The sequence below is a fragment of the Diachasmimorpha longicaudata genome, chromosome 2, assembly GCF_034640455.1.
Source record: "Diachasmimorpha longicaudata isolate KC_UGA_2023 chromosome 2, iyDiaLong2, whole genome shotgun sequence".
NCBI lineage: Eukaryota > Metazoa > Arthropoda > Insecta > Hymenoptera > Braconidae > Diachasmimorpha > Diachasmimorpha longicaudata.
Window position 1 is genome coordinate 406,834 of NC_087226.1, and position 13,552 is coordinate 420,385.

The window sequence follows — 13,552 nt, forward strand, 5'->3', positions numbered from 1 at the left end:
CTTATGATTCTTTACCAACAGGGTGCAACAATTTTATGAGAATTATAGAAATAGGATATCATGAACGAATAATGTTATTTCCACAGGATTTTTCAGGAGGAAAAATTCTGAGATTCGGAGTTGAATTAAGACGGAAGAAAAGGTTTCTTATCGCGCTTTCCCGGATGTTAATGAGCAATTCATTCATTGTACACTCTTACCTTATTGCCTTTGTTTAGAAGCGTATAAGTATATGGCACGAAGGTTTCACTCACTCGTTGAGATCGTCTATATGTTGGGCACGCAAAACTAATTGGATGCGCCTTAAAATAATACAGGGAATGCTGCACTTAAATAAAATCTCAAGTTTATTGTACCAAGTTTGTGATATAACAATGGGTTAGAAGCGACTACTTCTTCCTTCGAATGTTCGAGTGTAACTGATGTACAACTAATTTTACAAATTCATTCAGGATCACGCTTACTTCTTCTGGAAAGAGGGACCTATATTAAGGTTTAAATTTTCTTATATATATTGTTACGTGTCCCCCTTCGAATATCATTCATTTGTCTATGATCTGAACTTGGTAAGAAGATCGACTGTCTTTTGGATAACATTAGTCTTGGTGTGCCTCTCTTTGGAGCTCTTACATGACACATCATAATACTTCTTGTAATTAATAAACCGCCCCAAACATTTACCAACCTGTGTCGTCTTTATTCTTCGCTCGACATAACAATATGATTGTATGAACCAACCCAAACTAAAGTAGTTGATGGTCAGGTTATGGTATTACCTGACCATCAACTTATGACCATCAACTTATGGAATTTATGATGATCATGTTGTTTACAGATGTGTCCTGTGACTAAATTTTCATGAAAAAAAAATTTTTATGTGAAGTGGTTACCAAGGGTTTTCTCATATTAAATTGGAAGGATTTATGACTAGAGCGTGCGCAAACCAAATTTCCAAGATTTAAAAACTATATTTCTAGAAACGGGAATAAGGTTGAGGAGTTTGAAAGAAACAAAAAAAAATTCTTCAACGGTCGTCTGAATGATTGTTCTCCGCATGCGACCGAACAACACGTACCATTTTTCCCTTCAAATAATGCTGAAAACGATCTCTAGATGTTTAGTAATTCCTTTCTTCACACTACTTTCTAGTTGACAATGTTTTTCAGTTTTTATTAATGAATATTCAGAATCGTTCAAATGCACATACTTATACCATAAGCCGGTTGCAGTAATGAAAGCCTTATGGGTTTATCTGCGTAATTCTAGAACAAAACTACGTATCCTGTCCTTTTGGAATACTCGAGAATCCGAAATCCGCCATCTATGGCTGGCGCTAAGGAGCAGGGGTGGGCCTATGCATCTCTCACTAAAAGGAAAGAACGGGAATATTCTAGAAACGTCATCGGCAATTGGGGCGCTGTTCTTATTATAAAAAGGAATACGTGTCACGGAAAAGTCAGTTCGCCAGTTGTTCCGTCACGGAATCGTTGATCGTGTTGGGGTAATTTCAAATTCAAAAATATAGAAAAATCCAGCAATTCTCTCTGAAATTCTACCTAGAATTTATTTTACTGCCAAATTTTGTCATATACAAATCTTCAAATTTTAATCTTCTTTTATTTCAATACTACGGTCATACAGACCACATTTTCAATTAATCCGCTATTTCCAAATATTCCCTTCATTTCAGACCAAAAGTTTATTACTTTATGACGGTCACTTGGATAGTTCAGACCCAGACACGTTCCAAAACTTGTGACGCCCTTTCCACCGCCACTCTCCGATCATCACCTATACCCTCACAATAGACAAACGAATGAAAACGTTCCTGTATTTTTCTTGATTAATTAAAATTCACCAAATTTTTCTGCACAGCCCACGTGGACTTTGAACATATAACCCGGCATTTTTCTCCACAACAGCAGTATCCAATTTTTCTTGACGATACCAACATCGTAGAGTATCGACTTTTTCATTCGTATATTTTTCGCATAGTCGAACTGTTACATCTCGTCGTTATACCTAACTCCTTTAATTCAAATCCGTTCACAGTCTATTCCATAATTTATATTTTAAAAAGTGTTAAAGAATTCTCATCGAGTGTAAATGAAGAGTGAGAATATATGCATTTTCTAAGGTGAAGTGACTTGGTGGTATTTTGTATTGACCTTTTTACCTCTAGACTTTCCAACAGTTTGCGTAGAAACGATTATTTTTTACCAAACTAAACACCAGTTATCATAGTAGAGATCGGTCCTACTTGACCGGCGGTTATCAAAGACACTCCATCGCTACATTCTTCTACATGCTATTGACTCAATAATTACGGTTGAAACCGCATAATCCTAATTGCCTGGACAATTAGCCCTTCTAGTCGACGTGGTCGTCCTTTTTTTGGCGTTTTAAAGTCATCGAAACCGTCGAGGAATTTCCAAGATCTTTACCAAGATCTTCAACTGATCTTCAGGATCACCAGCATCCTCAGCGCCATTTTCCGATGGTTAAGGGTCCTGAGACATCGCGAAATGGCACTGATTCCATCCGTGCACCTGTAAGCACCGGCCTAGTGGAACAACCCCCACACTAGTGAGACAACACCGAGAGACCCCGACACGAGCATCAGATTTGCGCTTCGGGCATTCCTCTTGATTCCTTCAAATCAGTCAATAGCTGTAAAATTTTAATTAAGTCTATCCCTCTACTTCTGTCTCTCTTACCTTCCTGCTTTCCCTCCGACGGTTTCTCTTCTGGGTCTACGCGAAATCGAGTTATTTTTATTGAGATTAGGTCCTGTTGGAGAGGGTCAAGTGATCACAAATCGCCATCTTAAATAAATTGTTTACATGATGATTTGATTAGAATCAAACAAAATTACCGGCCTACGGGAGCAATACACGTAGCGCGGTAATTGGGTTTGGTAACAATCAAATAATTATTTTGGCTGCAATCTGTAATGGCAGTTTCAGGTTATGTATCGATTTTCAAATATTTCCAATTGGACCTTAAATTGTTTCATTAATCTTAATTTTTCTGTTTTTCTTTCTACCTGACTCATTATCGGCGTATTTCAATACCTTATCCCGAACATCACGATCCCAAACAATAGAAACGTAACTAATCATTTAAATCAAGTTTTTCATCGTTACGTTGTAGCACCCGGTGGCGATTCGTGACTGTCGCATAAGGGTTTAAAGTTAGACGTCTACTCTCTCCCGCTTTCTTATTAGACATTATGGTCCACAGTGATGTATTCTTTCTCCGGATTTTCCATGACTACACTTTTAATCGGTGCCAATGCAGTTGTGTGTGTCTTGCATTAGGCGTGAGCTTTATGACGTGGGGGTTTGTGACGAAAATTCGACGTGGGGAAATCGGCCGCGAGATCGAGTTTTCGTTGCTAAACCTTCTTAGTTTTTTTAACTTCTTTGCCTTAAGAAATTTAGTGCAATTTTGAAATTGTGGGTCTGCTATCTCGATGTGGCGTTGTGCCGGAAAACGTTATTGAAGAATTATTTACATTCGATTTTAAATGGGAAATTCGGACATAACAGTAATGAAAAATGCACATTTTTCTATGCCATATTATTGAGTATAAGAGTTAAAACGAAAAATCAATTTGTCATCTCAGGAATAACATTAGAATATTTACGATATTCAGTACTATAGAAGCCGAGGAAAATTGCCAAAATGTGATTTTCAAGGCGATGTGTTTTGTCGTTATTAAGGGATGTACAAAGTGAATTTATCTCGTTCTAATAAAGGCCTTTCCGAATCAGATAAATTGATGAAGGTGGTTATTTTTAGCACGAGGCATGCAATCCAATAAGTTTATCATGAATATCAAGTGTTGAAAATCCTCAACTCTTTGGTCAGTCTTCGCCAATAATGGAATTAACAACGAGTTTAATAAGACAAACTCGTTGGGGTCCTTTTCACTGCAAAGTCCTTCCATTTTTCTTCAAGGGCCACCCTAGAATGGATTGGTGAAGTAATACAATGGCCTTTTCCTTACTAATAATTTCTATCCACATCCAGAATCAATTGGCGAGGTAAAGTTTTAGTTGTCTCACGGGTAATTATCATTTTACTGGGCCACTTCCTCACCGAATCATCTTTTTTCATAATAATATTACTGTTTGTTTTTCCGTTTTAGGTCAACGCGCACGGGGACGAACAATGTCAAGGCAGGAAATTCTCCAAATGAGACAATTGCAGTAACCCCTAGACTCTTTCCCTCCTTTACGAAGGACTTATAGGAATTACAGGTGTCGAAAAATTTTGATCTTTGTTAGATGCAATGATAACAGTTACATTTTTATTTTTATCCACAGATTCCTCAACAAATGCCAGTGGTAACTAACAATCCACTTGATTGGTCTTTTGAAACAGATCGACGTTTATGCCATATTTTCGGAAAGCGTCCTTCGCTTTATCGATGACGGCCTCTGAAGGATTCCGATCTCTCGTCAAGATCCAGGCAAACTTGGTGCTATAAAATAAATTTCCAGGTAAACTTTACTCTATGTTATGTGATCCTGGGGATAAATACTCTCTCTAATATCCCCACGTGATGAAATAATATCATTTTATGAATTGATAATGAGCGCGAAGGTTTGATTTTCCACCGATTGCCTCCCCCCCACACAGACACATATTTACTTCTACCGCTCCGTAGCACTATCACTCGCTGCAAATGATCAGCAGCCTCTCATCTCTAACACAGGCTGATCGGATTGCCACGATGTTTGACACCAGTCATATTGCTAATTGTGACTCGCTTTCGTTGATTTCCGAAAGTTTGCTGCGACTACGACAGTTTCTACGTCGCGCTACCATTTCCTTTCGCCACGTTCATATCTTCTTCGTTTTTCCCCGTGTAGAGTTGGGGCAATTTGATTTAATTTATTATTACAAATAAAACCAAACGACCTAGTAGCCATCAAGTAATATTTTTAGTAAGTGGATATTGATGCTTTAAAGGGCTACGCACATCAGGGTATTGATCAAGATAAATGGAAATAGGTTTAGCTGTACAACAGTGATTTTGATGATTTGTTCATTTCAGAAGACAAGAAAATGGCCAAAATAATGATAGTTAATTACAGAGTAATTCGTCTACACACACATACTACCCTTCCACACATTTACAAGTTTGATCTTATTGTAATTCAATACAATGACTGCAACTGCAAATTGACCTTTCACAATATTACGTTAGATATATTCGATTACTCATAACTCTATATATATGCACAGAACTTTACTTGGAAAGAAGGGACCGAGCTACCTTGCAACTCGTCTGCCAGATTCGTGGAGAGTTGGGTTCAAAGAAAATAAGGGATCGATCACCACGAAGATGTGCACGAATGTGATCGATATTACTCCCAATTTATTCGAATTACCGGCAAACGCTGGGCAAGTGTGATTTAACTGGTAGAAAATAATCTCGACGAGTTCGCTCCTTTGTCTGTTCCCAGTAAATAAAGTTGCTTAGAGTTAAATGTACGGCACTAAGGATCATCGCTCGCCTCCAGTATCATGATAACTATTATGACATTTGATTTTTTTGCCCTTCTCTCAAACCTCACGAAATCCATGATTATCTTGCCCATTTCCTGAACCAAATCCTGCTCCGAATAGTAAACGATAAGCAAAAGATTTCTGCTGAGAAGATTTAATAAGGAAATCTGATTGGAGTAATAGCAACATAGATTTGTTTGTTTAATCTCATCCTCCGAAAAGAGGCCCAATGCATTCTCCTACCGCGTCAGTGTGATCGTTGATGGGAGCGGAATTGCGTTTATGAAAGGTCAGAGATTTTCAGACCTCAACCCAAGATTATATTAGTTTGATAAATGCAGCTGGACATAGATGGTGGCATGATCGTGACAGATTTAAGAAAGGCGAACTGAACGGAAAAAGATGATTTTTTCGCTTTCAACAAAGGACAGGACTATCTTCGAGAATAACATGATCATTTGTTCAGATGATGAAATGAAACACGTACGGTTTCGTTGTTGTGACGAAAACTGGATGGGATTGTTGATGTTCACTCTCCTATACGAATAACTTTCATATCTCAAAAGTGGTATTAACCATTGTCTCTATCCTAACTATTGAAAAAAAAATGCATCCATACCATCTCCGTACTTGAGATTGAATATATAGTATAAAGGATGGCGTACAGGTGCATTATATTACAATATGCCAAATCTTCCATGTGCAATACGAAAACAAACAATATCCGTGTTCAAGCTCATTCAATTCGATGTCAAAGTGCATTTGTCACATACGATGAGGAGCCCTGTCAGCAATAACTTACTTTGCAATGAGAAAACCTTGACAACTCCAAACAGCTGAGTACGACTCATAATCAGTATCCAATATCCAATAGGAGCCTTTCACTGGTGATAATGAGAAACGGACTTCTAATTTTCCGGGATCGTTGGCGTCCACTATTCTAGCTGAACCCTCGATACTACTCGGACTTCCAGTTCTGAATAATTGTATACAATGCAGTAATAATTTTAATGTACAGCTGGATGCAAAATATAATGATGACTAATTAAGATACTTACAAGGAGTTAACTTGGGCATTGACAACTTTGACCGTTCCATCGTCGTTCAAAGAATAGTTGGCGGTAACACATTTGCCGCCAAGTTCAAAAATTGCGAAATATCGAAATTGCTCGTACCATTTCCCGGTGTACTGTAATTACAGAGATGTGATTGAAATTGTATTCCAGTAAATAATCCGATATTGAATATTATCTAGAAAACCTTATATATTCGACATGTTAAGAATTTCGGGTGTCTATTAGGTAGTTTCAAAGAATGAATATTTTGAAATCTACTATATGTATAATTTTGAAGCTCGAGTGGTATTCAGGAGATTATTTTTCCTATATAAATTTTGGCCAAGAGAATTGTGCCATGACATGAAAAGAGGTTTATTTGGTTAAGTTGTCGTTTGTTTCGTTATATATAGCCTACCCGCAAAATTATCAAAAAATTATCGCATGTAATACCACAAGAGCTCCGAAATTATCGGATATTTCCCGATAGGTTCGTTGCAAACAAATGAACGTGTCAAGTTTTCCAGTTTAAAAATCACGAGCGCGAAGCGCGAGTGATTTTTCTGGAAAACTTGACGAGCTTATTTGTTTGCAGGGAACCTTGAGGGAAATATCAGATAATTTCGAAGTTCGAGTGGTATTCGGGGGATTATTTTTTGCATCCAAATCTTGGCCGATAGAATTGCACCATGAGACATAATTTTCAACGAATTGCCATTTAATCTGTCAGATACAATTGAGGGTTACTTCAACATTTGTTTTTTTTTATATATATCAACATGCAAAATTTCCAGTGAAATTTCCAAGAATATCCGCTGAAATACCGTGTTGACTATACAAAATAACGTCGAATGGTGCAATCCTATTGGCCAAGATTTGGATGGGAAAAATAATCGCTGATATTCGAGGTAGGCTATACAAAATATCAACAAATGGTGCAATTCTATTGGCTGAAATTTGGATGGGAAAAATAATCAGTAGTAATACCCCCAGACCTTCAAAATTATCGGATGTTTCCCGATAGATTCGTTGCAAACAAATAAAGGAGTCAAGTTTTTCAGGTTAAAAAATCACGAGTTTCGAAGCACGAGTGATTTTTCCTGATTATTTTTTTCATCCCAATTTCAACCAATCAAATGGTGGCATTTCCCGTCACGTGGTACAAGTAAGAGAGTTTTACTTCGGATATTTTTCGGATATTTCCCTGTTTGTTGCTAAGCAATGAAAATATCCGATAAACAATTTGTACGCGTTTCAAACCCCAAAACTGTCATTACAAAAAATCAAGTTCAAAGACTTTACCTCGACATGAGCAGATTTGGAGGAGAATCCTTGGAGATTATTGATTAGAAAATTAAGAATAATGTTCCTAATAATACAGTGAAGGCAAAAGCCCCAATTTGGTAACAATTCTCTGCATTTTGTGCAGAGAATATACGCTGGAGAAGCCACAACTACGAGTGAAAAACCATACTATATGACGTGAAATGCCACACATTTAATTGTTTGAAATTGGAATGAAAAAAATAATCCAGCCAAATACCCCTCGACCTTCAAAATTAATCGGATATTTCCCTCCAGTTTCCCTGCGTAGCACTGATCGGGATAAGATTCGCAGAAAAACCCTCGCGCTTCGCGCTCGGGTTTTTTAACCTGCATTGCCTCTCGTTGCTACGCAACGAAACTCTCGGGAAATATCCGATAATTTTGAAGGTCTTGGGGTATTACTACTGAAAAACTTGACAACTTGACTCGCGCTTCGCGCTCGTGATTTTTAAACTGGAAAACTTGACAAGATTATTTTTTCCATCCAAATCTTGGCCGATAGAATTGCACCATGAGACATAATTTTCAACGAATTGCCATTTAATCTGTCCGATACAATTGAGGGTTACTTCAACATTTGTTTTTTTTTATATATAGCAACATGCAAAATTTCCAGTGAAATTTCCAAGAATTTCCGCTGAAATACCGTGTTGGCTATACAAAGTAACGTCGAATGGTGCAATCCTATTGGCCAAGATTTGGATGGGAAAGATAATCTCCTAAATTGAGTATATTTTCGATTTTTTGAGTTTTCCTACTTTTCCGGCTTTCCCATAATTTTTAGCGACTTTCCGATCGTCGATTCACGTCCCTAGTGAAATTCCCTACTAAATTGAGTATATTTTCGATTTTTCAGGTTTTCCTACTATTCCGGCTTTCCGATAATTTTTAATTCTTGGCTGAAATGAGCATACTGATAATTTTCCTACTTCCCCAAAATTTCGGGCGGTACATGTGGCGCTGGGTCCACATGTATAGCTTACCTTTTTGTCTCGACAGGTGAATCCCTGCACTGTGGTGCTCTCACCGTTTGAAAATTCTCTGTACAGTTGATCATTTGTACAGTTGAACAAGTACAAACGGAGCCTCCCCAACTTGGAGTTTTACGAGGCCAATATAGAAGTTTTCCTTAGCCGATAGCAGAAATCTTACTAGGCAGCATAGTATTTTTGAAGTGAAAACTTCTTATGGCGCGTTGGGCACTTTTGTGGGCGAGCATTTTCTCGTGAACTCGCGACAGATGAGATTTTACAGTGATGCCAGATGCGGGACCCACACGTCTCCCACTGCCCCACTCCGCAGCAGTAGTTGCGCGAGGGAGTTGCGCATGCAACCCCCACGCGTGGGATTTTTGCCCCCGTCTGGCATCACTGCTATTAGTATACGCATAGGTATATGTGAGCTGTTTCTTTCTTCCGCTAGGAAAAAAACTTCCTGTTTTACAACAACAGTTACATTAAAAGAATACAAGTTTGGCGCTAGCGTTTAAAAAGGCGCTGCATTTAAAGTTTGAAGTTGATAAATTTCTACAAAATTACAGAAAATCTCGAAATTTTGGGGAATTAGGAAAATTATCAGTATGCTCATTTCAGCTAAAAATTAAAAATTATCGGAAAGCCGGAAAAGTAGGAAAACCTGAAAAATCGAAAATATACTCAATTTAGTAGAGAATTTCACTAGGGATGTGAATCGACGATCGGAAATTCGGATGGTCGGAAAAAATATATATGCTACGATTATAGCTTTAAAAAAATCTACATTTTTATTTTTGATTATAGATTTGTCTTGAAAATGGATGCGGTTTTATATGAAGAATTTGATTTAACGATGTCCAATGATCGCAATCTTAGCACAACAAAATACAAAACTATTAGTGAGGCAGTATTCACAAGAAATATAAATAGATTTAAATCAAAATTGTTCATTTCACACTTTAGTTGCCATAGACCTATTGTTTCAGTTTTAGAATTTGATGAAAATGCTGATAATGATGATGTAAGAGTTGTTGAAATTATGGATGAGAATTGATAAATTTTGTATTTACTATTTACTAATATTTACTCATTTAAATAAAACCACTTCCTTCGAATATAGTTTCTATATTATTATACTTCATGTCCATTCAAAAAGTGCCCACATTGCTTTAATAAACTTGATTTTTTATGTACAATTTCTCATGTCGCGAGCGCACCTAAAAATGCTCACCCAAAAAAGTGCCCAACGCGCCATAAGTTCAAGTTTTCACTTCTGCCTGCACTTCCGGAGTGCAACGAGTTTTTTTTGTTCCCTGTGGTCTGCTAAGCGCCGGTTACATGACTGTTTTGCGGATGATGGCTTAAACATAATGAGACTGGACCCCAGCGAAATACATTGTCGCTTTTAGGAGGGTAGGTGGGTAGGTAACTACCCTCCGTAAAACGAGAGTAACCGCGTCTCTGAGGACGACTCTCGTACCGTTCGCGTAAATCGACAGATGGATGATGACAACGTAACTAACCTATTGTTTACGGTTATACTTCATTCCAAAAAAAAAAAATGCTATGATAAAAAAACTATTTTTGGCAAAACATATTTTATAATTTTAGCTAAGGCATCGTTCGTTTCTTAACATTTAATTTGACATTATTTGATAATTACTAAAATAGTTGTAATATCGATGGTTACAATTATCATAAATTTATATATCTCGGTGTTCTAATTAATAAAATTAAAGATAAAAATACTCTAAAAGAACGATACTAATTTTTACCAGCAATTTAGTGCTTTTATTAATTTTCCATGCAGGGGAAATAGTGTGTGCAGTCTACCTTTTTGGAATGAAATAAAGCAATTTTTATGGATCTCTCTATTCCGCATTTTCAAATTTGGTTGATTATCTTTTTTTAGCGGCGCCAGGAGGGAGGGCTCTGTCAGCGAAGTCTACACCTCGTGCTGCAAACTTCACAATCCTCCACCTATCGTCCTTACGCCATAATCCCCTACTTTGCTATGACAACAATTATAACCCTCTAAATGACAAAGGGAATATTAAATCTGACAGAAAATTGGTACATAATGGAATGACCTCAAACGGCGTTGATCCTAAAAAATGGGGATTTCTTTTGCCATATTTGGCAACATTCTTCCTATACGCAAATAGGTGACTCGGTTAGTCGATTTATTGTGGAAAATCACTACTAATTGATAATAATCGGCATTTCGAATTCAACTGTATTTGTTATGAGCTGCACTGATCATATCCATGATTAAATTCTTCCTGAGTTTCATTATATGTCCCTCCAGATAAATTGTTGTTCGATAATCAGCGAATGTGATAATGAATACAGCACTATCGTCGACGTTGCATTCATTCATAATGTCATCAACTCAAATTTACTGACCTTTTCGACCTCAAAAGTGGGAATTGTTTCCACATTAGGACAGAAACCAAGGCTCGGAACTTGGGCACCAACAATACCAAGGAGAGACAGAGCCAATGTAACCGTGAGCATCTTGTGGTGTTCTTCAATATCTGTTGTATACTGACGCGATGATATCAGCGTTTAACGACGAAAAAAGTCAACTATGATTTACAACGTACGTTCGGTAACGATGCACGGAAAGTACTGATGGTTTAATAATACAGAAGGCTTCTTTTTATCATTACTTCCTCATAATCAGACTAGCTAGTGTCACATTGTTGAAATTGACGATCCATCGTTATCGTTGAAAAAACACATGTCTTAGTCTACAAATGTATTTTTGGTTTCCTTCAATCGTTCATCAACTATCACCGCTGAAATTGAAAAAATCAGCAGACCTTGACGATATGAATGTTATTTATCGTCATTATTTGCTTGGTCATACTCGAATGAGCGTATTAGTTACATTATCCTACGATATCGATTGCTTGCAATAATCTGTATTACTTCATGCCTTTAAAAAACATATTTGCTTACGGCGAAGAATATTAATGCATTCTACAGTTGACAAGAAGTGAAAGTAATTCCGAATTGAGAATCCGTCAAAGGGAAATATATACGATGGGGCCTGGTCAATTTTCTTCATCATCGGTTCACAATACAAGTCAGCCACGCACTTGTTGTAATGGTGGACACCTCAGTCGTAAATAGACTGTGTCCTGCTTGCAGATATGGAATGGAAATTTTAAATTTACAATGCAAACCTAGTCATCCTAGACCATACAGGAACGTGTGTTTAAATTTCCTTTGTCTTCACTCATTTTTTTTATTGCATAGAGCTAGACTTCACTTTTATTCTACCAGTTTTTTCGATACCGACTTGCAATTTTTTCTACGGTCAGTATAACCTTTGAAATCTGAGGGGTATAATTAACAATAATTCTAATCACTGTGCCTCGTGACGCACGTGGGGATAATATTTTATCCAACCATTTCTTGATTCCAAACCTTCAACATCGTGAGTCCAAAAAAGAGTAGAAAAAATCATGTCTAAGACTATTGTGAGTATTTAACGTCAAAATGAGCAATGAATATATATTTTTATGTTGTGGTGGATCTATATTCCATGCAATTCGGTTCTCACATCATACTAATATACTTGACAAAACATGGATTGTGTCAATGAGGAATACGTCATGTAGGGGAAGTACCTTTACAACTGGTAAATAGACATTGATCCCAATAGTACCCTGCATCAAGGCCACACAACATTTTTCAACTACAATAACAATTCATTGATTCTTTGTAGCTATACGGAAGTTAAGAGGGGATAACTTCTCATTGTAGTTGTGAAGAATAAGAAAGCACACATCACATGCATCGCTTTACATCATCTACTTCCCTAATTAGAAGTACCTTGCGGTGTTTGAAGGATAACAGATGGTCAGAATCTAATGTAATAATTAAAGTTTTTGTAATTATTTGTCAACATCAATTTATGTGATTGAGATTATTTATTCCCTTCACATAAACAAGAACATCGCTGCTTGCGGATTACTTTTCGTGAGTAGCAGTGCAGGAGACAGTGTTGCCGCACTAAGGTGTATACCTGCGACTTACAACCGTAGGAAAGGATCAAACTGGAAGACTATTTTTTCTTTGAGTTGATCATCACGGTAACTCCCCCCCAAACAATTAGAGGGGGAGATATGAATTTTTGGATCGTGGGGGGTTATTGGATATTCCCACTTGACGCCGCCGAGAACTGATGTGCGTCAAGCTGTATTTTTCAAAATTAATCCCCCCCTCCTAATTCGGATTGAGAAATGAAACCACCGTCATTAATGAGCAATCTAATGAGCAATCCAATGAGGTTGGTTTCATCCCTTGATGTCAATTAGAGCGGGCAAAATCAATTTTTAAATGGAGGGCGAATCTGCTGTAATCGGTGTAGGACGATGCGTAGAAATAACCAAATTACGTCTTTTTCACCCAGCCCTATTGGAGCAGCAAAAAAGCACATTCGCCCTTCGAAGCTTGGTCGCTACTTTTCACGGATGAAATTTTGAATATAATTGTTGCCCATACCAATGAAGCGATCGTATCTTACTGCGAAAACGAGGAGGTCGACCAACGAGCTTTCTACAAAGAGACGGACATCTGTGAATTGGAGGCATTTATCGGTTTACTGTATTTGTTGGCACTGCAGAAAAACAACGCCGCTAACCTTGAAGATTTGTGGAGTGTGGA

The 13,552-nt window shown here is 37.5% G+C and overlaps 1 protein-coding gene across 1 annotated transcript; it reads right to left on the reverse strand.

The window, feature by feature from the left end:
- Positions 1-4,276: 4,276 nt before the first annotated feature.
- Positions 4,277-11,520, reverse strand: LOC135170581 (apolipoprotein D-like). Its single transcript, XM_064136550.1, has 4 exons — positions 11,282-11,520; positions 6,579-6,709; positions 6,323-6,496; positions 4,277-4,489 (listed from the first exon to the last, which is right to left on the reverse strand). Exons 1-4 carry the CDS (start codon positions 11,390-11,392, stop codon positions 4,357-4,359), a joined length of 549 nt encoding a protein of 182 aa, XP_063992620.1. The 5' UTR covers positions 11,393-11,520; the 3' UTR covers positions 4,277-4,356.
- Between the last annotated feature and the right edge of the window lie 2,032 nt (positions 11,521-13,552).